The sequence below is a fragment of the Durio zibethinus genome, chromosome 26 (assembly GCF_047325235.1).
Source record: "Durio zibethinus cultivar Kanyao isolate XHJ-2024 chromosome 26, ASM4732523v1, whole genome shotgun sequence".
NCBI lineage: Eukaryota > Viridiplantae > Streptophyta > Magnoliopsida > Malvales > Malvaceae > Durio > Durio zibethinus.
In genome coordinates, this window is record NC_143187.1 from 6,977,857 (window position 1) to 6,998,574 (window position 20,718).

General features: G+C 35.3%; 3 protein-coding genes, 1 long non-coding RNA gene and 1 pseudogene across 11 annotated transcripts; 2 read left to right on the plus strand and 3 right to left on the minus strand.

Moving 5' to 3' along the window:
- Positions 1 to 84: 84 nt before the first annotated feature.
- On the minus strand, positions 85 to 5,137 carry LOC111274815 (uncharacterized). 6 transcript variants are annotated; one of them, XM_089755716.1, is made up of 5 exons: positions 4,994 to 5,137; positions 4,813 to 4,891; positions 3,612 to 3,911; positions 3,388 to 3,504; positions 85 to 3,296 (listed from the first exon to the last, which is right to left on the minus strand). In XM_089755716.1, exons 3-5 carry the CDS (start codon positions 3,891 to 3,893, stop codon positions 822 to 824), a joined length of 2,874 nt encoding a protein of 957 aa, XP_089611842.1. In that variant the 5' UTR covers positions 3,894 to 3,911; positions 4,813 to 4,891; positions 4,994 to 5,137; the 3' UTR covers positions 85 to 821. The 6 variants fall into 6 exon arrangements, with proteins under 6 accessions (XP_089611842.1, XP_089611840.1, XP_089611844.1 ...); XM_089755714.1 differs by having other exon boundaries at positions 3,388 to 3,516; XM_089755718.1 differs by lacking the exon at positions 4,813 to 4,891.
- Positions 5,138 to 7,872: 2,735 nt separating this feature from the next.
- On the plus strand, positions 7,873 to 12,385 carry LOC111274818 (proteasome subunit alpha type-2-A). Of its 2 annotated transcripts, XM_022859738.2 has the most exons (12): positions 7,873 to 7,937; positions 8,036 to 8,121; positions 8,219 to 8,295; positions 8,448 to 8,512; positions 8,962 to 9,008; positions 9,877 to 9,952; positions 10,190 to 10,257; positions 10,719 to 10,788; positions 10,890 to 10,975; positions 11,630 to 11,692; positions 11,860 to 11,925; positions 12,181 to 12,385. In XM_022859738.2, exons 2-12 carry the CDS (start codon positions 8,081 to 8,083, stop codon positions 12,227 to 12,229), a joined length of 708 nt encoding a protein of 235 aa, XP_022715473.2. In that variant the 5' UTR covers positions 7,873 to 7,937; positions 8,036 to 8,080; the 3' UTR covers positions 12,230 to 12,385. The 2 variants fall into 2 exon arrangements, with proteins under 2 accessions (XP_022715473.2, XP_022715475.2); XM_022859740.2 differs by lacking the exons at positions 8,448 to 8,512; positions 9,877 to 9,952 and having other exon boundaries at positions 7,873 to 8,121.
- A 107-nt stretch (positions 12,386 to 12,492) lies between these two features.
- LOC111274199 (uncharacterized) lies at positions 12,493 to 15,457 on the plus strand. 2 transcript variants are annotated; one of them, XR_016334070.1, is made up of 5 exons: positions 12,493 to 12,631; positions 13,264 to 13,496; positions 13,886 to 13,987; positions 14,215 to 14,339; positions 14,682 to 15,457. It is a non-coding gene; the product is annotated as an uncharacterized LOC111274199 (long non-coding RNA). The 2 variants fall into 2 exon arrangements; XR_016334071.1 differs by having other exon boundaries at positions 15,011 to 15,457.
- A 133-nt stretch (positions 15,458 to 15,590) lies between these two features.
- LOC111274817 (phospholipase A1-Igamma1, chloroplastic pseudogene) lies at positions 15,591 to 17,430 on the minus strand (annotated as a pseudogene).
- An 854-nt stretch (positions 17,431 to 18,284) lies between these two features.
- LOC111318654 (phospholipase A1-Igamma1, chloroplastic-like) lies at positions 18,285 to 20,155 on the minus strand. The gene is made up of 2 exons (XM_089755621.1): positions 19,184 to 20,155; positions 18,285 to 18,922 (listed from the first exon to the last, which is right to left on the minus strand). The coding sequence occupies exons 1-2, from the start codon at positions 20,098 to 20,100 to the stop codon at positions 18,301 to 18,303; spliced, it is 1,539 nt and encodes a 512-aa protein (XP_089611747.1). The 5' UTR covers positions 20,101 to 20,155; the 3' UTR covers positions 18,285 to 18,300.
- Positions 20,156 to 20,718: the final 563 nt, after the last annotated feature.

Consider the following 20,718-nt stretch of genomic DNA (forward strand, 5'->3'; position numbering starts at 1 on the left):
ATAAATTTAATATTTAATATTTAATAAAATATGTAATAATTCCGTAACTTCGCTAATGAAAATTTTAAATTCTAATCACACTCAGACAATCAAATACTCTTATATTGAACCACTGACTCTAATTGGTCAGAAGAAAAATATTGGGAGGAAGCTATAGCCCAACATACTTCACTTCCTTCTACGTGCTTCCCTAACATATTTCACTTCCATTTACGTTCTTAGTATATGGCTGCTGGAGATTGATTATGAGTCATTTTCAAAGGACCAAGATGAAAGCAAGATTCAACAATAGTCTCCATCCTGATGCCAAAAACATCAAGTCCAAGTCCAAGGCCTGGATCCAAATTGCCAGGCAACACCAAATTACAATAAATCACCGAGCAAAAACGAATTTTACCAAACAAAGAACTTCCACCAACCAAAAAAAAAAAAAAAGGGCAAAAGAGTAGAGAAATTCCATGAACTGGTCATCATTCCGATCAATGTAAACAAAGCTCATGACATAACTATTGAATTTTGGTTGGCATGAAACGGCTCTTCGTTGCCTGATGAACATGTTACAACTGCTCCACAAAACCTGGTAGCTATCTTCAAGAATTTGACCAAAAACCAATTTCACAGACTGTAGAAAGTACTTCCACATCTAGTATTTCATTATGTATTTCATGCTATGAATCTTGCGTATTTAAGCAGTTGGTGCTCCCAAAATTTGACTCTCATTGTCTCTTACCAAATCCAAAAGATGGCTGCTGCTTGATTTCTCTGAGTCTCATTTCTGCAAAAAAATGTACAATAGTATAAGGCCTCCAGGCAGGGGCCTTTCACATTGATTCCCTTAGTTCACATTGCTGATGGATAGATCCACCAACAGGGAAGAGGTCATTGATCTGTTCAATATTGTAAAATAACTCACTCTTTGCAACTCCATTACCATCATTGTCTTCACAAACTTTTGGAGTTGACTCAAGAATGGAATGGCTCACGGCATTACGATTTTGAGATAATCCATCCATCCCCATATCTCTAGTAGCCAAATCTTGCTCAATTTCAATACATGCATCCCCACGAGAAACTGAAGTCATGCTTGAGATGCCATGATTTTGTGATTCTTTTCCACCTTCATCAGCACATCTCGAAGCAACAAAGCTCTCCATACTAAATTGTTCTGAGTTTGAGCCACTTCCCTTGTCAAAGCTGTTGCCTTCTAAAGCAGTCTGGCATATCACATTTGGCAATTTAACATTTTGTGAAATATCATTTTCATTTGCATGGCAAACAGAAACCCTGATACTTTCAGCATTTTTACTAACAGAACATTCTGTTGAGGATGCTATTACATTTTCAGAAGTATCACCTGATATGCCCATGTCAGATGACTCATTCACACAGAAGTCTGGCCTAATCAATTTTCTCCTTTTGCATTGTGCAGCTGATGCACTCTTGTTATTTAGAGTTTCACAATGGTTTCTACTCTTACCATCTTCAAGGTTCTTTCTCACTGCACTACGACGTTTGAAATCCACAAAAGTTGTCTCTTCAGTTTTTTGGCTGCTATTCTCCTTGCTGAACGAGGTAGGCTTCACATTCATCTCCTTTGAGATCATAGCCAAGCCATCTTTCCCAGTGGCCTGTTTTTTATCCCTAAGGTTGGCAGCATTATCCTGATGCTTGACTAACTGTTTACATCTTGTCTTCACCCAAGGGTAACGGGTTTGGTGCAGCATGTCCATGACTTCATCCACTGAAGTATGCCTATTGATGTCTGCTGTGCCAGGAGGGGTGTTACTTTCTTGTTCACGACCTTTAGGAGGCAAAGCCAGGCGAGAAAACACACTACTCCTTTTCTTCTGGCAATCTGGATATGCAGCAGGACTCAATGAAGTAACTTCATGGTAGTCCACTTTTGTAAATTCATGAACATTCAGCTGATGCTGGCTCTCTTTATTCTCATATTCCACATTCTTGTATGTTGCAAATCTGCCATCCTCAATTGCTCTGTTGTCATTATAAAAAGAGTCACCATGGTGCTGGCACTCTTTAAACATAAAACCATTAACAAATTCTGCATCATTTTCATGCTCTGGCACTTGATAATCATGCTTGTCTTGTAATAATGCAGGATACCTGTCAGAAAAGGCGAGAGAAGGAAACTTGCTAGGACAGGTTCTATAAGAGGTTGAATGCTCACTTATTGTGACATTATTTCTAATTTCAGAAGGAACAGGTGCTAAAGAGGGCTTCAGAAGGGAAAGATCACCACAGCGTTCTTTGTTAGAGTACTCTGCTGCTAGGTCATCTAGATAGTCATGGCTTGGCTGGCTAGTCCTGCTGGAGCGTTCATACTGATTAGGAAAAGGCAATGGAATGAAGTCCCCAGAATCAGAGTTGAAATCAGGGGTTATGGTTGTCCTTCTGGTCTCTAGTAATGAAGGAAATGATTGATTTGGGGAAGAACCAAGGGCTTTACCAACAAAACTATCATAACTAGAATATTCTTGCAATGGAGCATGACCCTGATTGAACCCCAAAGATGAGTCCCTATAATTGATACTAGGGACATTGGGATCATAAGGAAGAGTAGTTGTAACAATTGAATCTTCAAAAGTCATTGGATAACTAACATTGGAGTTTTGCATCTCCATTGAGGGAAGGAACATTGAAGATGGCCTAGTTGGGTCATCAATAAACGAATCTGTTTCTAGAACATGTTTACTAGAATACACCTGTGTATTAACTTTAGAGGGAAAAGAACTAGGATATGCTGTTGAGATGGTTAGTGGAAAACCATCATCCTTGTAACATTTTCTTTCAATCCTATCACTGTTTGCAAACCTAACATCATTGTAAATGCTTCTGAAATTACCTGAAGAATACCCAATTGAAACTGCTGGCTGAAGATCAATGCCATTCCATTCATTGTCCACCCTATTACTTGTGGCATTTTCACCAGCATCTGTGTTCCCTCCAACTTTAGCCATAAGATCCCGAAAACATTCATTTAAGAAGGCACTGGCTTTATGCTCATATCCCACATCATTGAATGTTCCAAATCTGCCACCATCAGTTGCTCTGTCATCATTATAGAAAGAATCCCCTTGGTGCATCGTTGAGATAACTGGACCGTGATGGCTGTCCACATCATATTTACCCAGTACCTGGTCACTATTTGGCAACCTATCAACTGGTCTTCTGTTTTTACTTGTAGAGTACCCACTTGGCCTTGCAACAGCCAACTGTCTCTGAGGTGCCTGATCTTTCAATCTCTTCAAACTGAACAATGATAGAAGCCTTCGAACCTACATATTTAAACAAAGAGAAAAAGAATAAAACATTTTTAAAAGGTGGCATTTAAATTTATTCAGGTTGGATTTTGATAGAAGGGCAGACCTGATCTTCAGATAGTCCAAAGTTAAACTTGTTTCTGGAAAAATAGTTTTCTCTGATAGCATCACGGAATTCATTTTCAGAAAGCGGACAACAGTACCACAAAGGGGTGAATTTTACCTGGATGAAAATCTGTAAGGATTAGCGCCAACTCCAAAATGCATCCTTCTTCATTGAGAGATGGAAGAAACACATAAAACAAAAAATAAAAATAAATGTACCCATACCTGTGCAGGGAATTGCTTCCCTGATGATCTGAATGCATGAGGTAGAATATCCATTGCACCGTCAGAGCATGCTTGAAACACACCATGCAGTTCTCTCTTCTCAAATTCAAACAGAAATAGAATCATCCCAGCTTTAACCTGTTTCACAAAGTGGGACTGCGAATATGGGAGGGCAAAAACTTTTCTTCTTAAACATTCTTTTTTTGTTGCATTGTTCGACATGAAGATTGCACCAAACTCAGGACAACTTCCAGTAACACTATTCTGCTCCTCATCATCCATTTTGCTCACAAGGACACGCTGTCAAATTCAATAATAATAATAATGACAATAACAGCAACTAAAAGAAGGTGTATATGATCTAACTTAATTGGTCAAAGCAGTTAAATTAAGAACTAAGTTATTGCTATGACCAAGCTGAAGCTATATACTGTAGCCAAGTTCTTTTAAGGTATAAAACATCTTCAGCATACAACATATATGAACTTCTTGTCTCCTTCCCCTTACTTTCCTGCTCATCTCTTTTCAAAAACATAAAGAATCTTCCTTAATGTAAATATAAGCCATAACAAAAGCATATCAATTTTCTTCCTTATGTTGAGAAAAGAGAATAGGCAGCAGCAACCAAGAATTATAATATCACATTTTTATCCAAACACCAGCAAGATATAATCATCCGATTTTCCAAATCAGAATCTTTAAAGCAAATATGGTTGAATTTCTTTTGTATTATTTCCAGCAAGCAACCATTCAAATGGATGAACAATTAGAATACACAAAAAAATTCATTACCAAAATCCATCGCAGTAATTCAACCAAAATTAACAGTACAGCAAACATATAAATATATATATATATATAAGCATTCAATATCAGTATTTTTTTTTTTTCACCAAACACAAAGTTGCCATTACTTCAACAATCATAACCTATTTTTGCTTACGTTCTTTAACCTATTTTTGTTTATGTTCTTTTAAGCAAAATAATTACAATTTAAGACTAATTATTTAAGAAAAATAAACGGGACTCAGCGAAATTCCCCTTAAGAATACATAAATCGACAAAGCTGTCAATTGTTAATATTATTTTCCAGAGAAAATCGACCCACAAAACTAAACTCAATGAGGAGAAAATCATCATCGCAAAAAAAAATATAAATAAAATAAATTCAATGATTAAAAAAAAAAAGAGAGATCTAAACCTGGAAAGCGAAGAGTCTGTATTTGGCGTTTTCAAAATCTCAAAATCGAAAGAGCAAAGCCACCTACTTTATCGCCATTCTTTTAATCAAATATTAACAAAAAAAATCGTAAATTTCATCATAAAATTCTTAAAAGATTAAAAAAATAAGAAGATTTGCAGAGAAAAATAGAGGAAATTACCGAAACGAGAAAAATGGAGTTTAGTATAGTAGATAATGGCGGAAACGGCGTTGTTTCAAAGCTTAAACGCAAGTTTTCACTGTTTTTGAAACCAACACGTCGCACTGTTTTGGAGAGAAAAGAAAAAGATAGCCTTTGTTTGGCAAGGTGGCGTGGTTACTACGGTATTTATATAGCTACCCGAGAAGTGGCGGTTTGAGCTTTGCTCTTGGGCCCCTTCTAACAAATAAAATATGACGAACACACTGTTTCGTTCTCGGCCTAATAGCTGGCGCGTGGCCTGGGTCTCGCATTTTTGCTGCCTTCATCCCGTTGTTAAGTGTACGTAGGCCTAGTATCTGTGTGAGTCCGTGTTCTACCTTTATTTCTTCCATTTTTTATTACTATTAAATATGAAAAACTACAATATTTGCATAATATAAGACGGAAAAATGGAATAGAGCCACACAATGATCTAAATAACATCACATATGACAAATAATAGTAAAAAGTAGCGCACAATTACAATTTAAGTGTTTATTTGAATGAATAATAAGATTAATTTTAATAAAATTTAAAATAAAAATAAAAATTATTATAATTATGGTTGAAAAAAATTTTTGAATTAAATCTGAAAATTTTAATAAAAATTTTGTGTTATATTTAATCAAATGCTAATCACTAGATTATCATTTGAATCTTATTAGTAATTTTTGATAATTAATTACAACTCAATGAAGGTACATTGGGATCCAAATCCACCCTAAGATGAATAAAGCAATGTAACCCATAATACATAAAATGTATAAGAAATTAATTTTAAAATAAAACAGATATACCAAGAAAAAAAAAAATACTTGTAATCTAGTTTGCCACGAACAATTTGTAACCCACACATAATGATGGTCCATCTTCACTCCATATCACCCATCTAAGAAGTGAAATTGGTAATTGCAAATAACAATATTATTAAAAAAATTAAAAATTTTTTTTTTGAGAGTTTTGGTTTATGAAAAATGATCAAACATAAAAATTCAAAATTCATAATATTTTAGATTCTAAATTTGAGAAATTTTTAAATTTTAGCCTTTAATAAAATGATGAGGTTATGTCACTGCTTTGTAGTGCCTAAGGAACCCTAGCCTGGGTTAGAATTGTTCCCACTTTATTGGAAATAAGAAACAGCACCTCAAATCACATGAAGAAGCATTATAACCACAAACACAGTGCCTTATGTTATTAAATAGTTAATATCATTTCATTTTTTGGCAATTATGTTAATTGCCAAAACAAAATTGAAGATAAATTATGGAGAATGATAATGTTGGAAAGATCAATCCACAATAATAATAATTTAATCAAGCTCTCCAATAATATTTTGGTTTGATTTATTCTCTAATTTAAAATTTATATGATTTTTTAGTTTGTTTTTCATCGCTAGAGGCGTAAATAAATCAAATATGAACGAATATAATTATATTTATGATCTGTTTATTTAATTATTGAATCATAAAATTTGATTCACGATTGTTTATCAATTTTAATAAATTAATATAAACAAATAAAAATATGTTTATGAACTATTCATCGAACATTCTATTAGTTTTTACAAATAAACTAAATATAAATTAATTTTTTAATGTTCACAATTTATGCGTTTAATTTAAAAATCTTAAATTTTATTTATAATTATTTGTTAAACTTAAAAATTAAATATATAAAAAAACTAAATATATTCATGAATTATTTATCAAATATTTTACTCGTTTACACCTTTATCCATCACATATAATAGAAGTAGAATTTACTCACCTAAAAATTATGATAATATTGTATAATGAAAAAAATAAAAATAAAAACTAAGTAGGTTCTACTGATTATATCTCAACTTACTCATCTAATCACATTATATGACATGAAAGGTAATGAATTATTATGTTGTTTTTAATATAAATTTTAAAAGAAAATTAAAAAAAAATTCAAACCTTAAATCTCAAACATATTTTTATAAAAATGACAATGATTAAACTAGATTTTAGAATCAACATTTAACTTATTTGTTTGTTTTGCAAAAATTAATTTCTAAAAATATATATATTTTGTAATTTTTATATTTGTTTGATAAATTGATAAAAAATGAGATTTTTTAGAATTGTATTTTCTTTTAAAATTTTTTTTGAAAAAGAATTATACATAGATAAAACTACTTATTAAATAAACTCGTGCGTTAACTTAATTGAATCAGATCAAATCTGGTTGATTGTTCAAAAAATCAAATTTGTAAGATTCAAAAAATTATTTTAAAAATATATATTAAAAAAATTAAAAAATATTATTTTTAATATATTTAGAATTAAACAAATTTATTTTATTTTTGAATTAAAATTTTAAAATTTAATATTTATTTAAAATTTTTATTTGAATTTACTATGATTGAATTTAATTGAATTAAATTCAAATAATTTGCCGCTATTGTAAGTCGAGTTCAAATAACATATAAAACAAAATTCAATCGTGAGTTAAATAAAAATTGAGCTTTGAGTTTTTCAATTACGTAGGGATCAAACTTTGGCGCTAGATTAGATTGGTTAAGATTTTATTATTTGATGCCTTTCGTCTCTTTAGATTCTTTCCCTTTCTTCATGGCCCCTACTAAATCCTTCTTTGACAAAATCTTGAATCCCAGGCCAACCTTAGCTGGCTTCGTTTTTTTGCTTTTGACTTTCCGCATCAACTTTTTATTTTCTTATCAATCGACTATCAAAGAATGGGCCCAGCCTATGAGCCCCACATGGCCCAAACTATTCTCTTTTCTTAAAGCCCAGTTTGAAAATTGTGTTTTCCGAACAAAGCCCACCCCACCTCGATAAAGCTTCATTCTTCCCGTACAAGAAAGCTTTCGATCTAGCAACTGTTAAAAGGTCCGCTCTGTTGCTTCTCTTCCCATTCAGAAACCACTCCCAAAGTAAAACCCTTTTTTCCTTTTCTTTCATTACAATCTTCATTCTCGCCACTCGTTTTTTTTTAAACCATTTTTAATAATTTTTTTTCCATTTTGTTTAGAATTTTTAAATTTATCGTAATTTTGTTTCTCCGTAAATCAAACCCATGGGTGACAGTCAATATTCCTTTTCTCTCACAACTTTCAGGTTATCCCTTCAGCCGTTATTAATTTTATTTATGAACTATTTTTTTATTTTTTTCGAATAAAAGAATTTAGTGTTATTTTTTTGTGTTTTTGAACAGTCCTTCAGGAAAGCTAGTTCAGATCGAGCACGCATTGACTGCGGTCGGGTCGGGTCAAACATCTCTTGGAATCAAAGGTTTATTTCTTTATTTTATTTTATTTATAAATATGGGTTTATGGATTATAGAAGTGGTGAAAAAGTTGTTGATTGGTTTAATTTTTATGCTTGCAAATAAATAAATAAATAAATACATTGGGTTTAATTTGATGATGGGTTTTAAATTACAGCTGCCAATGGGGTGGTAATTGCTACTGAGAAGAAATTGCCTTCAATCTTGGTTGATGAAACCTCTGTAAGTATATTTGTGGATTTACTTTAGACAACTTTATTTTTACATTTATAATCTGATTTTTTTAGAGAAAAGAAAGTAACTTTATATGTTAATTGAAGAATGAAAATGACTTGCTGCAACTATGTTGCCTCAACCATGTTGTCAACGTGAGCTTGGTTATTGGGGTTACAGCCCGCCAAGACAAGGAAATAATTGAATGCAACTGAGTCTGAGCAACATAAACTTGTAATGATTGTACTTGCTTTGTCATTTATAATTTATGTTTCTAGAAAATATGTGATGCTATGACTGTTTTAGGAAGCCAATTTTAAACTATAGTATCATATACATGAAGTTGGTGTTACTAAGTAATTCTTTTATAATCTTTGAACTAATGAAAGTCACGATTATTATATTTCTACTTTCAAGCTGATCAATGGTTAATGTGGTTCTTCGATGTCTGATTTCAGGTTCAGAAAATACAGTGTCTGACACCAAATATTGGAGTTGTTTACAGGTTTGTTTTTCATGTCTACAAGTATCTAGAAAGCTCAGTTATTTAGTTTTTTAGTCGGGGATGTATGAATCTGATTATCAGTAGGTTTATATTGCATCAAATATGGCTTGATCATACACCAACATTTTACATCCATGATTCTCTGTGTGTTTTGTTAATAACTTGAGTGACATGTGCATCTGTGAAATGGTTGACTAAACAAACTAGAAGGTTCCACAAGGAGCACTATAAACGAAGTAACTTCATGTTTCATTAGGTGGTCCATTTTAGAATACTTTTTTTGTCTAAATGTTGGATATCCAGTACATTGCCTGCCTGGTGTTTCATGGAAGCTATTCTCTTTGGAAAAGTTTCTCTCTCTTTTTTTTGTTCTATGCTGAAACCATTAGGAAATTATCTCTACATGATTTAGTCAACTGAAATATAAAGAGTCATGCTACTCGTATCTAATTTGTCAAAGAATTTGTTAGTTATGATCTTTTTGTCTTGTCAAGTTTTGTAAGAAAGCTTTTTAAGTGGTTTCCCATGTTATATGGGCACTTTTATATGGTTTGTTATCCTTGCTGGCCTCCATGCTACATCATTATTTGCATGAGGTCTTTATTACAATTGCTATCTCCAACAAAAGAAAGGTGACCGTGCTTTTGATTTTGGAAAAGAAGTTGGGCCTGTAGAAAGTGAACAATTAACATGCATTTCTCTGTACTAAAACTAGCAGGTGGGATTATTAGGCTTCTAAATAAGTATACTTGTGATAATTTATATGTTTTAATCCAGTTCTTTGCCGCTAATATAACTTCTCTATTTGTGATACTTATATATATATATATATATATATTCAACCATAAATCTTCATTCTGTTCTGCAGTGGTATGGGTCCTGATTTTCGAGTTTTGGTTCGGAAAAGTAGGAAGCAGGCAGAACAATATCATAGATTGTATAAGGTGCTGATGGCTCTTAATGATACTTAATTTCTTTAACTTCTTCATCATGTATCTGGCGAAATTTAATCTCAGATAAATCATGGTGTAAATTGCAGCCTTGGTCTGTTGGTCAAAGTCTTATCTGTACATTTACCTTTGCAAATTTGTTCAGTAACTTTACTTTTTATTTTAAAAGTAGAACGCTATATGTTATTGTTTCTTGCATGGCTTTCTAACGTGTGAGTTTTGTCTTTGCAGGAACCAATTCCAGTAACACAACTTGTAAGGGAAACTGCAGCTGTTATGCAGGAGTTCACTCAGTCTGGGTAAGAATTGTGTCCTTATATTCATAAACTATTACTCTTCTCCTTGCCTTTCTCTTTTCTCATAATTATGAAAAATAGTTTGAGGAGTCTAAATGTTTGAGGACTTAAGTAGTCTCTTGTCAATAAATTTTAGGCTGTGGCTTTCTTCACGAGTTATTTGTTTGTAAAATAACATTATTTTATTTGGCCAAAAAAAGTAGCATGATTCTAATATAAGGTTTTTTCTTAGTACTTGGTGTGTATTAAGTTTCTTTGGATTTAGTTTTAGCCTTAAGATTTCTGCATAATGTAAAATGGAATTTTTGAAAAAATTGCAATGTTATAGATCTCAACTTTTTCACGTGTTTGAACTTAGTAAATTTCTGCTACATTTGGGATCAATTTGAATTGGAGCAAAATGTGGAAATTAAAGTTTGTGCAACCCTAGTTTAAGTTTGATGCATCTTTCTTTTTCTTTGTAGTGGTGTAAGGCCTTTTGGCGTATCTCTACTGGTTGCTGGATATGATGACAATGGTCCACAACTGTATCAGGTATTTCTTGTAGCTAATATTTGATTATATGACCACTGGTAGAGATTGCATAGAATGTCTTATGTGCTTTTCAGCCATATGATTCTATTCCTTATCGCTAGGTGGATCCGTCCGGTTCCTATTTCTCATGGAAAGCCTCAGCAATGGGGAAAAATGTCTCAAATGCAAAAACATTTCTTGAGAAGAGGTACTTGCCCTAGAATCTGATACTTCAGCATTCAAACAAAATCAATTGAAAGTTTCTCTGATATGTTATATTTCTTATGTTCTTTACTGGTATTTGACATGATTGGTGGTGTCACTGTCACATAGTAGTCAGAACTTCTCTTGTAGCCTTTCGTATTGGTGGTTGTGGCTTCCAATTTTGTCACTTTTGCACATGAGTTTACGAGTAGGAATCTTCCATCTAGGTGAGAGACTATCACTGCATGATCTAATTAGTGGTTGCTCTGTTAAGTGGCCACAGGATTACCATTTTTTTCATGTCAACCCTTTGGATGAAGAAGAATGAGGCAGAGGAAGGGAAGATGCTGATTCTTAAGAAGCTTAGGAGTGTTTCTGCATTCCCTTATCTTCCACTCGATAGTCTAATATCTCATTCCCTCAAAGTTTGTGGTTGGAGGGGAGGGATAAGCCTTAAGTAAATTTTATTTTGTCAGTCCTATATTAAACTCCCAATCCTCTTTAGGAAATGTTATAGCTAGGATGTTGATTTATCCAGCAAAGGATTATACAATAAATATGCATCTTTTCCAGAATTGAGTTGGACTTTCTCTCTTACTTTACAATTCTTTGTTGTTGAAATACTGAAGATGTAGTTGGTTATTTTCTTTCCTTGCAGATACACCGATGATATGGAGCTTGATGATGCTGTGCATACTGCTATTTTGACTCTCAAAGAGGGGTAACGTCAATTTTAAAATTCCCTCTGCCTGGTCATCTTTAAATGTTGCTGCTTAGGAAGATCCATAATATTTCAAATTCACCTCAGAAAAAAATTGTTTGTCTGAGGTGCTCTATAAAATATGGTGTCTTTAGTATATCTTACAGGCCATTTTCCCAATATTGCAGATTTGAAGGACAAATCTCAGGGAAAAACATTGAAATTGGGATTATTGGAACCGACAAAAAATTCAGGCAAGCGCTGCTTTGACTCTTTCCCCCTCCTGAACTTTTTTCTGGTATTATGATGATGGATATATGGCCTTGTGGCTTTGGGAAGCTTCAGGAGTGACCCTTGTGAAATGCACTTGAGAAAGGGGTGCTGTTTTACTTGCAGTCAGCACCAATATCTTGTGCAATTTTTATCTCTGAATTTCCGAATGATTATTATCATGAAATTGTTCTTTTTCTGGTGGCTTATTTACTCTTATTTTGCTCTCTTTCTTGCAGGGTGCTAACCCCAGCCGAAATCGAGGATTATTTGGCTGAAGTCGAGTAGTTTGTCTTCTTACCCGAGACTATTTAGAAGTGTTTATTTTATGCGACATTTGTTTTGAGACGTTCAATTCAGTCAAATGTTGTACGGAATTGAAAAAACTTTGGGAATGCATGATCTTGGAACTGAAATCGAATGAGATCTGGGTTTGATATAGAATTCTCATGCTGTTACTGGAACTTATTAAAACCTTTATCTCTTTGATTATTCTTACTTATCAAATATTTTTCAAAGTATAATTTCCCTGTTCAATGATAGTTTTCCATGATCAATGTATATCTTCCTCCAATCCATTGTTAGAAGACAAACGGTCGAAATTTTCATCCTTCAAATCCGCAGCAATCAAGGGAGGCTTCATGCATTGAGTGGTTTGGGCGGTTCTGCCCATAACCAAATGTAACACAGGTTTCTTGCAAGTCATATCTCAAGATATTTCTAAGTATTTTTGTCTGCATTATTCTCGCTCTATCTGCCACGTTGTCTTTGAAATTCTCAACCGTCAATCTTTCAAACTGGAGGCCCGCTCCCCCTCTTAGAATTCTTGCTAAGTTCAATCAATCAATTCTATGCTCTTCTATCTGTATAACTGCAGCCTTCTTCTTGCTTCAGTTCCATTTTTAAATTTACTTTCTGATTTTATGGGACAACTTTCTTATATTTATGCTAGTTTAAGTGGCATTTGCTTTCTTTTCTGAACTGGGTTTCAACTTGACATTAACGTAAAAAGGAACAATACCCTCTTTAGGTTGATCTTTGGGTACACGCTCAACCAAGTTTATATTGAGCCAAGAAGCTATAAGCCTGGTTTCAGATGGATAGCAAAGAATTCTCTAAATGATATAGCTATTGAGAAATGGAAACGTGATGGTGCTTACATTGACAAACGTGGAAAATTGAGGACCTTTTATCATAAAAAACTGTCTAGGAAACGATGTAATATCATCATTTCAGCACTTCATACTCATATTTATGTGCTTTGTAGTAGTATATATGTTCTTATATATATCGATTTTGAATAGTTTTACATCTTCATGTAGGTGGTTCTTTAAGAGGACAAGGATGGAAATATGGTTCTGGTTTTGTGGATTCAATTTTCCCTGTTTTAAGGCCCATTGCTCGGCTGATTTTGGATTTTGCACATCGGGAGGTTGATGCTAATAGAGTTTGGGGTTCTCTTTATAATATTTCTCCCACTCATGCTACTTGGGATAATCTTATTACTGTAGCTGTTCAACTTCGTTTGAACGAAAAATGGGATACAATTGTGTCGGTAAGAAAGATAAAATTATTGTTAGCACTACATTTTCGGTTCTTTTGTTGAAGATTTGGAGTGGGATTAACTACCACTGCATGCTTTTACTGACATTGGAACTTGAAATAGCCATTTCTTTAGGTTCTTTACTTATTAATGGGATAGATTACTTCAGACTTACTTTCGCGGTTGAAGTAATTTTGCCAAGATATGTGGATTTTTACAAGAGAATTATCTGATGCTTCCCTCCTTTTTAAAATACAGTCACACGAACGGCTCTGTTTTTTTTCCTATGGTGTTTTGATAGAAAATAGAAACACTAGGATTTTCTATTTTGATGAAATGAGAAGTCAAAAGTGTAAGCCAAAAATCTTCACATATACTGCTCTGGTTAATGCTTTTGCTAGGGAGGGACTCTATGAGAAGGCTGAAGAGATTTTTGAGCAGCTTCAAGAATCTGGACATGGGCCTGATGTTTATGCTTAAAATGCACTCATGGAAGCTTGCAGGTTTAAAATCTTTTGTCATTGTGTACTTCCTGATTCCAATAAGTTAGTTCTGATTTTCTAGGTTTAGAAGATTAATTGGAGTTAAGTTCTTTGAGGCCGAGTATTGATCTTCTCAAGGGAATTAGTAAATTGGAATCATGTAGCAATGAGAAATCAACAAAGGTCAATCTTTATTAAAGTTACTTCCAGGTACATGTGAAACTTTTTTACCCTCTTATCCCTAATAGTGGTGCAGATTATCCATATGGTGCATCAAAAGGATTTTCTCTCATGCAGCACATGGGATGTGAACCAGACAGAGCTTCCTTTAATATCATGGTTGATGCATACGGTTGATCTGGTCTACATATGGGTAAATATCTTTACCAAAAAGTGAAAATATTTTGTTGCTAAGGAATTAACTAGCAGACATCTTTCGAAAACTTGTTCTGCTTGAAGTCCAGACTTCACGCATTTATCCTGAAAATCTTACAAGAACTTGTAATTTTCTGCTCGTAGTTTTCTCTTAGTCTCTAGGGATATTTCTTGAATGAGAGAAAAAGGAAACAAAAACGACATTCATTGAACTGAAGTGGGGAAGCTTTTTTCATGAAACAACATAAATCATCACCTGCATTGTTGTCAAGATACTGTTGGACTACTGTTACTTAGCATATGATATTTTTCTAGACTAACGAATATAACCTCGTTGTAGATTGACTGTCAATTTGTCACCATATACCGTTCTCATGTGTTTTGAAGAGATGAAGAGGCTAGGAATCACCCCAACAATGAAATCTCACATGCTACTTCTATCTGCCTACTCTAGAGTTGGCAATTTAGCCAAGTGTGAGGATATTGTAAACCAAATGTATAAATCTGGACTTGAACCTGATACCTTTGTCCTCAACAGTGTGTTGAACCTGTATGGTCGGTTAGGCCAATTTGAAAACATGGAGAAAGTTTTAATTGCAATGGAAAAGGGGCCCTACAAAGCTGATATTAGCACATATGACATTTTGATCAATTTTTATGGACGGGCAGGGTTTTTTGAGAAAATGATGGAAGAGCTGTTCCAATTGCTTCCTGCCACGAATTTGACACCTGATGTGGTGACCTGGACTTCGCGGCTAGGAGCCTACCATAGAAAGAAACTATATACAAGACAAGATGCTTGGAAATTTTTGAGGAGATGATTGATTCTGGGCTTCTGGCTGTTACCCAGATGGAGGAACTGCCAATGTACTTCAGTCAGCATGTTCTAGTGAAGATCAGACCGAGTAGGTTACTATAGTGATTAGAACAATGCACAAGGACATGAAGTTGAATGAAGACTTGCCTGTAAGTAGATCACACCAAATACGTATCTGTAGAGTGTTTTCTTATCTTCCTTTACCGCTTGATACAAGAGGCATCCATGTATTCACAGAAATAAATTGCTGTATATATAACAAACTGAAAATAGATTCTCATGCAACGTGTTGTTCCAGAGCGGAGTTGTCTTGCTATGCACCAAAAATAATAATAATGAGCCTATGCTATGATTAAATATGTTTTCAGAATAAAACAAGCTACCTTATATCTTTGCTCAACACTCAAGGATTAGTGAAACTTCATTTCAAATGTCCGAAGATCTGTTCAATGTTTCAAAGTGTCTGAGATGCACCTAGTTTGTTCTGCCATGTGTGAATTTTGCTTTAGAATGGCTGAATTCAGTCCATTAATTTTAATGCCGCCAACTTGTATGCTGGTTCATTATGCATCTTTATATGGTGTTTCTAGAATTTTTGACTATTTAAGAAAATAAATATGCATGGGAAAGAATTTTAAATAATGCTTTACATTTCTGGTATAACCATGTTTTTAGCTTGTACAGAATATTGGTAACTTTCCTGCACCTCAATTTTGAGGTCATGATCACATGCTTACCCTATAGGTGAGGGAATGTCTTCAGGGTCTCTTTTTGGTTTAACCCATCTGCCACGTTCATTACAAACCAATCCTTTATTGGCCAGTTGGTACCAGAAATGAGGGATCCTTAGCTCATCCACCAACATATCACATGCCTTGTTCACCAAGGCAATATCCCTACGTGAATCTGATCTAAACTCTGAGTCTGTACTTAGGAAACCATCAATGAGGTGAAGGTAAGTCTCAACGCTATGGAATCCTAATGGATTGAATCCGCGCTTGAGGTAAGGTGATGAACTAACATCCAGTCTCAGTTCAGTTCCTACATTTGTGTAAATCCACTCTAATGTTCCAGTTATGTCATCAAACTTCTGAAAACTCTCATTAAAAACAACCCCTGGCATTCGGGGGACTAAATCCTGCTTGATTACCACTCTCAATGTTTTGACTCCTAATTCATCAAGCACATCCCGGAAGGCACTGTTCCCAACTCTAGGTGCACCAAAGGAAATCACGCTCACAGGAAGGCCTGGAAGGGTAGCTGAAGCTTCATAGGCATTAAGGAGAGCCAACGCACCACCCAGGCTATGGCCGGTGATTGTTAAACTCACTTCTTCACCTCTTCCTTCATAGAATTTCACTAGTCTTGTCACTTCTTTCATTACTTGCCCCGAAGCACTGGACTTGTTGTACCGTGTGGATTCACTCTTTGAAGTGTAAATGCTAAGAAAACCATGTTCAACTTTAGAATCTCCAAGCCCGATTGGTTCCAGTTTCCTCTGAAAATCCTCATACCATTCTGATGGTGCCACCGTACCCCGCCAAGCCACCACAATATCTCTTCGTCCAATCCTACATGTCTCCTCATCATCGCTAACTGCCACGTAGCCCATCCAGTTGGAATCCTTGCTCCAGGTTTCCGTTAAATTTGACCTCTGTAACCACTGTTGCATCTTAATGTGTGACATAGCATAAATGTACTTGGTCACCTCATAACCATTTTTATTAAGGCCTAATTTCTCAAAAAGCTTGTTATGATTGTACCGGCAGCTACCACAATACTCTGAGAAGGAGTCAAAATCAAAAGCATCATATGTCGCTTGAGCAAACTCTCCATACTTGACAATTTCCCGCCGTAGCCAAGGGTGAAGGGGGTCTAAAAGATTGTCCCAATCCTTATTACCATGAATTTCACACCATCTATCAGCAATAACCTCCTTGGGAGAAACTGTTGGGGTATTATGTTTCTCTTCACTAAGCAAATCCCAATTGGAAAATTGAGGATTTTTCCTTGAAGGAGTTTCAATATGGAGATGGAGAAGGTGTGATAATGATTCAGCTAGACGAATACCAGGATTCGACATCTTAGTTCTGGGATGACCAAGAACAACATTTTGAGGGGCACAGATGGTAGGAACCCGATTGAAACTGGTGTTTAAAGTGGTTGGAAGATGGTTGTAGACCATAGTTGACATGGCCATGATTTGCAGCTATTAAGTCGGTTAGAAGATCAGCTTGAAATGCTGGATTGTTTGGTTGTTGAATTGAAGAGTACCGTGACTAATATATATATATATATATATATATATATATATATATATATATATATATATATATATATATAGAGAGAGAGAGAGAGAGAGAGAGAGAGAGAGTAGGGAATGTATACAGTAAAATTTCAACAACAATTGATCAATGGTATGCCACGCGGTGAGCTTGAAACTTCAAACCAGTAAAATATACATGACACCATGTAGGGCAGAGTTGGTTTAGGAATCATTAAGACCGGTTGACAACTTCAACTATAAAAAGCTTGACCATTTATATATGTGATCTGTACATATAGGTATATAGAAATGGTGAATATAAATATGGATAATTTAATCTAAGATGAATCAACTAATTTAGTCTAAGAAGTAACTGAGAATGGGCAAGGTTATACTGAAAAGTTGACTTTCAAAAAGAGTGCCTTGGATTTTCAATTTCTTATTTATATGGTTAACAGCTTAAACAATCCCGTTTCACACATGTTTCATGAATCCATGCTGACAAGTCCTGGTCAAATCATGTTGCGTGTCTTTAAGCTTCTGTTAGCATCTACTAGGAGTATAGTATTGTTTGAGTTTTAAGAGGAAATTGTAGCACAAATTCTGCATACATCGATGCTCTTTGTCTCTGTTTAATTGGTCGCAATAAACTAGTCCTTGTTTGGTGGGAATGTGTCAAGTCATGTGAAACATGTTTGTTTATTGTAGCACTAATATTCTTTTGGAGTCCTGACTGCCTGATCAGTGCGCTGGAAGTAATTTGTATTAAACTTGTCTGTATTTTGTATTTATTTTTGATACAATGATATTAATTTCTAACTTTAAAAAGAAATGGAAGTATATTTGCATTTTTTTTTATCAATATTAGCCATGTTTTTAGCCTGAATACAACATTTGATAACTTTCCTGCATCTCAATTCTAAAAGTGTGGTCATGTGCTTCACCAGTTAGTGAGGGAATGTTTTCAGGTTCTCTTCTTGGTTTAGCCCATCTGCCATGTTCATTACGAACCAATCCTTTGTTAGCCAATTGGCACCAGCATTGACGGATCCTTAGTTCATCTACCAACATATCACATACTTTATTCACCAAGGTAATATCCCGACGAGCATCAGATCGAAATGTAGAGTCTGCACTGAGGAACCCATCGACAAGGTGAAGGTAAGTCTCAAGGCTATGAAATCCCAATGGATTGAATCCACGCTTGAGGTAAGGTGATGAATCAACATCCAGCCTCAGTTCAGCTCCAACATGTGTATAAACCCATTCCAATGTTCCTGTTATATCGTCAAACCTTTGTAAACTCTCATTGAAAACAATCCCTGGCATTCTAGGAACTAAATCTTGTTTAACTACCGCTCTTAAAGTTTTAACTCCTAATTCATCAAGCTCATCCCGGAAGGCACTGTTGCCAACTCTAGGTGCACCAAAGGAAATCACACTAACAGGAAGGCCTGGAAGATTGATTGTAGCTTCATAGGCATTTAGCAGAGCCAATGTGTCATGGACCTAAGGAAAAGTTTCGAATCTCACATCGAACATAATAAGAGGGTCACTGGAGTATAAAAAGATTCACACCAACTCTTCCTTGTAAGACGTATTTTGTAGGACAAAACCCTAAAGTCAGAGTGGCCAAAGCGAACAATACCTCACAAGGGTGTGAACTGTGGTAGGTAGGCTCATCTGGGACACTAGATGAATACATGCTCAGGTCCAGGAGCCGTGCGGGTTCGAAGCTTAAGTCTCGACCGTGACAAATGCACCACCCAAGCTATGCCCGGTTATTGTTAAACTCACTTCTTCTCCTTTTCCTTGGTAGAATTGCACCAGTTTTGTCACTTCTTTCATGACCTGCTCCGAAGCACTTGACTTGTTGTATCTTGTGGATTCATTCTTGGAAGTGTAAATGCTAAGAAATCCATGTTCTACTTTAGCATCTCCAATCCCTATTGGTTCCAAGTTCCTTTGAAAATCCTCATACCATTCGGATGGTGCCACCGTCCCCCGCCAAGCCACCACAATATCTCTCCGTCCAATCCTATGTGTCTCCTCATCATCGCTAACTGCCACGTAACCCATCCAGTTGGAATCTTTGCTCCAGGCGTCCATTAAGCGTGACCTCTCCAGCCATTGTGGCATTTCAGTGTGTGACATAGCATAGATGCACTTGGTCACCTTGTAACCATTTTTACTAAGGCCTAATGTCTCGAAAAGCTTGTTATGATTGTACCTGTAGCTCCCGCAATACTCCGAGAAGGAATCAAAGTCAAAAGCATCATAAGTTGCCTGAGCAAACTCTCCATACTTGACTATCTCTAGCCATAGCCAAGAGTGAAGGGGGTCTAAAAGATTGTCCCAATCCATAGAACCATGAATGTCACGCCATTTATCAGCAATCAACTCCTTGGGAGAAATTGTGGGGGTATTATGTTTCTCTCCATTAATTAAATCCCAATTGGAGTGTTGATGATTTTTCCTAGAAGAAGGGGGGCTCAATATGGAGATGGAGAAGGTTTGATAGTGATTGAGCAGACGTCGAGCACCCTTATTCGCTGTCTTATTAGTTTTGGGGTGATAAAAAAAAACTTCCCGAGGGGCAGGGATGGCAGATATCCGGTTACCACCGGTGCTGAGAGTGATTGGAAGATGATTATAGATCATTGTTGATAAGGCCATGATTGATGGTATAATATTAAGAATTGGTAGCAAAAACTTTTGAGTAGCCTAGTGTTCGGGGCATTTGATGGTTAAAAGCATATGGTGATCTTTTTTCCTCTCAAAACCTTCAGTAGATAATCAAGAGTATTTTTATCATTTGTAATATGGTCAGTGTCACTTCAGCTCAGCCTTATCTTAATTGTCCTTTTATGGTCCCCTTAGTTTACCTATAAATATAAAAACTCAGACACAAGGTAGATTCATCCCACTAACTTGTTTTTCTCCTTATTTTTTCGTAGGTATGATTTTTACTGACTTGCGCGTCGAGGTACAAATGCAGAGAACACCATTTGCCTTTACCTCTAATCGTCTTTCTCCTTTGCATTTACAGAAATACCCTTAGGTCAGAGCTCAACACCAACATTTGACGCATCAAGTAGGGGACATATCGTATTAGTCGAGCACAAAACAATGCCACTAAGAAAAAAAAAACCCAAGAGAAAAGAGAGAAAGCTGTTTCGGCTAGAACAGAGACTCACTTTAGCCAACATTCTATCTGTCCAGCTCAACTATAGGCGGGGATCGATCATAGAATAATTCCAAGTCCTGACAAAACAAATACAAGCTCTCAAACAG

Bases quoted from the DNA above. Each gene is read 5' to 3' on its own strand.
- LOC111318654 (XM_089755621.1), bottom strand. From the start codon at position 20,100: ATGGCCTTATCAACAATGATCTATAATCATCTTCCAATCACTCTCAGC. The intron at 18,923-19,183 runs ATTTGTCACGGT...GGTCCATGACAC, and splicing joins GGGCATAGCTTGGGTGGTGC to ATTGGCTCTGCTAAATGCCT.
- LOC111274815 (XM_022859735.2), bottom strand. From the start codon at position 3,893: ATGGATGATGAGGAGCAGAATAGTGTTACTGGAAGTTGTCCTGAGTTT. The intron at 3,517-3,611 runs GTATGGGTACAT...TAATCCTTACAG, and splicing joins GGAAGCAATTCCCTGCACAG to ATTTTCATCCAGGTAAAATT. The intron at 3,297-3,387 runs GTCTGCCCTTCT...TTAAATATGTAG, and splicing joins TTGGACTATCTGAAGATCAG to GTTCGAAGGCTTCTATCATT.
- LOC111274818 (XM_022859738.2), top strand. From the start codon at position 8,081: ATGGGTGACAGTCAATATTCCTTTTCTCTCACAACTTTCAG. The intron at 10,258-10,718 runs GTAAGAATTGTG...TTTTCTTTGTAG, and splicing joins CAGGAGTTCACTCAGTCTGG to TGGTGTAAGGCCTTTTGGCG. The intron at 11,926-12,180 runs GCAAGCGCTGCT...TCTTTCTTGCAG, and splicing joins GGAACCGACAAAAAATTCAG to GGTGCTAACCCCAGCCGAAA.